Source organism: Cebus imitator, unplaced genomic scaffold, assembly GCF_001604975.1.
Source record: "Cebus imitator isolate Cc_AM_T3 unplaced genomic scaffold, Cebus_imitator-1.0 Scaffold316, whole genome shotgun sequence".
NCBI classification, from domain to species: Eukaryota; Metazoa; Chordata; class Mammalia; order Primates; family Cebidae; genus Cebus; species Cebus imitator.
The window spans coordinates 2,485,739-2,489,381 of record NW_016107631.1 but is presented as its reverse complement, the minus strand read 5'-3'; the positions used below and the strand labels follow the sequence as shown (position 1 = coordinate 2,489,381).

Genomic DNA, 3,643 nt, shown 5'->3' with positions numbered 1-3,643 from the left:
TCTGCTTCTATGGCACATAACCCAAGACACCAGGCAACTCCTGGTTAACTCAGGATGCTCTGCTGGGGTTCAATACCTCAAGCTATCCTTCACTCTCGTCTGTCATACTCACTCCTGTGTTCTCTGAGCATCACCTCATTATCCAGCTCATCCTGGGTATCTGGCACACCTCCACCTCCAACGATCCCCATTCCATCACTCACCCAATCCTGCAGCCTTAAAACATCCCTGAGACTTGTCTACATATGCACGCCCAATTCTAGATCCCACCTCTGAGCCAGAGCGCATCCTCAGCCCTAGACCCAGGCAGCATTAACCTCTCTCCAAAACAGAAAAACTAGGTGAAAGTGTTTAAGGCAGGACTTGTCAAACTTCAGTGTGCAGATGAACCTGGGCATCCTGGGAAAATGAAGGCTCTGACAGCAGGTCTAGGCAGGGGCAAAATGGGCTGCACTTCTAACAAGCTGCTGGGAACGTGAAGGCTGTTGGTCCACTGCAGTCTTGTTGCAGTGTACCAGCAGTTATCCACGGGAAGGCCAAGGTTTAATGTCAGACTTGGGTGTTTGGCTACACGTGTGTTCTCATTTCTAGAGCAGTGGTTCTCAACTGGGAGATAGTTTATTACCGAGGGCATAAACGGAAATGTCTAAGGATGCTTTTTGGTGTCCTTCAGCCTCACCCCCCAGGGAACAATAAGGTCTAACAAGAGTAGGGATGTACTAATAGGAGGGCTGAGTCGTTAAAATCACCTTGTCACTCAAAGGCACATTTCTCTTCTACCACCTGTGGCAAGATGTGCTCAAAGGTCATGTCCTCTGCGAAACCCTTCCATGCAGACACCACCAGTCCTATTCCAGGGTGCTCTGGGCCCCTCTCTGCATGTTAGAATTCAGGTCACCTTCAAGTGATGAAATCCCAAACGAACAGGCACTTGACCAATTTAACTCTCCCAGGTGACAATACTGGCATGGCTCTTTATAGCCTCAGGCAGCCAGGCTCCCTCCTTCTTGTCCTGACTTACTTGACCTTCACTCCTAAGGATCATTTTCTGGCCCAACGTGGCAGCTCCTTCTCCAGCTATCTGGTCCATGTTCCAGACTACAAGAAGGTGGGAAGGAGCTTCCCCCTTAAGAACACTTCCTAGAAGCTGCACATACGAGTTCGCTCAGCATCTTTTTGGCTTAAATTTCGTCACAATATCACAATTTCAAGAGGCACTAGGAAAATACCTTGAATTCATGTAGTCATATGCCCAGCTAAAAATCAGAGCTTCTCTATTAAAAAGGGGAGAATAGATACTGAGAGACGACTCGTTTATCTTACCATACTTTGCTCCCTAGTACAGTCCTGATTACTCTGAGACCTCCTGGGGACAGGGTCCAAGCTCAAGTCTTCTTCAAGAACACAGGAAATGGCCCACAGAGGTTTCTTGGGCACTCTGACTACTAACTTGGGCTAACTCTGACTACTTCCTATGTTGTGTACTGTTACACACTTTCCGGGATGCTAATTCACTTAGTCCTCGCCACCCACCCTGCCATCTAGGTACTACCATCACACGTCTATTGACTGAAGGAGCCACAATTTGGACACAGGCAGCCTGGTTCCAAGGCACCTGCTCTTAACCCCCCAAATACTCGGCCAACATCTGTGAAACTGAACTGCACTACAGGACACCAGGCAGAGCACCTCGTGGACTCTCTACCCCACAGGCCTGTGGCACTCCTTGGGGGTGGGGGGTCCCCAGAGAATCCTTTTGGGACATAGGGGTATAATGCGTCCTGTAACAAGCTCTTCCCCAGAGAGAAGGGCAGATGGTATGGCCCTGGGGTGGTGACCCCTCCTCCATGCTGATGACTAAGGCCAGAGGACCGACTATTTCTAGACCTTTATTTCTCTGTGAAAAGGGGAAAAATAAAAGGAATAAAATAAAAATGGCACAGTTGACACAAAAACAAACCACTGAGGGGGAGGACGGGAGGTGGAGAAGTAGATGGGGGAGGGGTTCCCGTGACAGCAGCAGGATCCAGTGACCCAGGATGCTCACATCTCGCCCCAGCATGGGCGGAGCAGCCTCTTCCTCCCAGGGTCGCTGTCCTGTCGAACCCCGTGCTCCCTCAGCCCGTTGGGAGGTGGACAGTGAGACATCTTCCTAGCCTGGGGAGAGGAGAAACCGTGCTAGAGGAAGGGGCCTGGGGTCAGACCATGCACAGGGAGTGACAGCCAAAGGCCCCCCAGTGTCTCCCCAAAGAGGGATCTGGGGGGGTGTTGGAGGGTAGACACCAGAGGCCAGTGTTTGCTCCTCTTCCAGCATCAGGCGAGTGACAGAACTGGGAAAACAGGGAGAGGCAAGAATCAGAACCTTAGCCCTCTCTCTGGCCACAATGCCATAGTACCTCCCCCTCCCAGAAGCTGCTGCCCACAGGCCTAGCACCTGTCCCTGAAGTCCACCCTCTTGCTAGGGCTCTGCACTTTCTAGGTCTTACCAGTCAGAGCCTCCTGGGCAAAGTATTTGACGTCCACGTCCTGGTCCTGGGTCAGCTTCTCTAGGATGGGCTTGACTTCACTCTGCAGGGTGCTGGAAAGCGAAAGGAGACAGGGAGAGAGAGGGTGAGCCAGGCTGGATTGGGGCAACAGGTGGGCACAGGGCTCTTGAGCAATAGGGTGTATACAGACATGGACACACCAAACCCAAGGTGGAAAGCATCTCAAGAATCCAGGACACACACAGGAATTAGAAGTCTCTGATCACCGCACAGGAGGGTAACCACAGTTAATAATATGCTGTATATTTCAAAATAGCTATAAGAGAAGATTTTGAATGTTCTCATCACAAAGTGGTAAACATTTAAAGTGACATGCTAATTATCTTCATTTGATCACTGCACATTTGCACACATTACTGAAACACTACTATACCCCCATAAATATGTGTAATTATGTGTCAATTAAAAGTAAGATCAGGCCGGGTTCGGTGCCTTATACCTGTAATCCCAGCACTTTGGGAGGCCGAGGTGGGTGAATCATCTGAGGTCTGGAGCTCGAGACCAGCCTGGCCAACATGGTGAAACCCCTCTCTACTAAAAATACAAAATTAGCCAGGTGTGGTGGCGCATGTCTGTGACCCCAGCTACATGGGAGGCTGAGGCAGGAGAATTGCTGGAGCCTCAGAGGTTGCGGTGAGCCAAGATCACGCCACTGCACTCCAGCCTGGGCAACAAGAGCAAAACTCTGTCTAAAAAAAAAAAAGTGAAATCAAGGCCGGGTGCGGTGGCTCACGCCTGTAATCCTAGCACTTTGGAGGCCAAGGTAGGCAGATTGCTTGAGGCCAGGAGTTCGAGACCAGCCTGGACAACATGGCAAAACCCCTGTCTCTATTGAAAGTACAAAAATTAGCCAAGCATGGTGTTGTACCCCTGTAATCCCAGCTAATTGAGAGGCTGAGGCACAAGAATTGCCTGAACCCAAGAGGCAGAGGTTGCAGTGAGTCAAGATTACACAACTGCACTCCAGCCTGGGCGATAGGGCAAGACTCTGTCTCAAATGAAAACCAAACAAACTGCAAAAAACCAACCAACCAACCAACCAGCCCATTACTTTGAAGGTCAGAAGATGGGGAGGAAGGCAGCAAACCACACTGCCA

At 50.4% G+C, this 3,643-nt stretch overlaps 1 protein-coding gene across 1 annotated transcript in view; it reads right to left on the bottom strand.

Moving 5' to 3' along the window:
• Positions 1 to 1,879: 1,879 nt before the first annotated feature.
• The window catches only part of PPP2R1A (protein phosphatase 2 scaffold subunit Aalpha), a 35,011-nt gene continuing 33,247 nt past the window's right edge, over positions 1,880 to 3,643 (bottom strand). Inside the window, exons 14-15 of the mRNA XM_017503917.2 lie at positions 2,487 to 2,578; positions 1,880 to 2,330 (exon numbers count right to left, since the gene is read on the bottom strand). Of these exons, the coding sequence (XP_017359406.1) occupies positions 2,314 to 2,330; positions 2,487 to 2,578 (109 nt within the window). The 3' untranslated portion in view covers positions 1,880 to 2,313. The remainder of the gene's footprint in view (positions 2,331 to 2,486; positions 2,579 to 3,643) is intronic.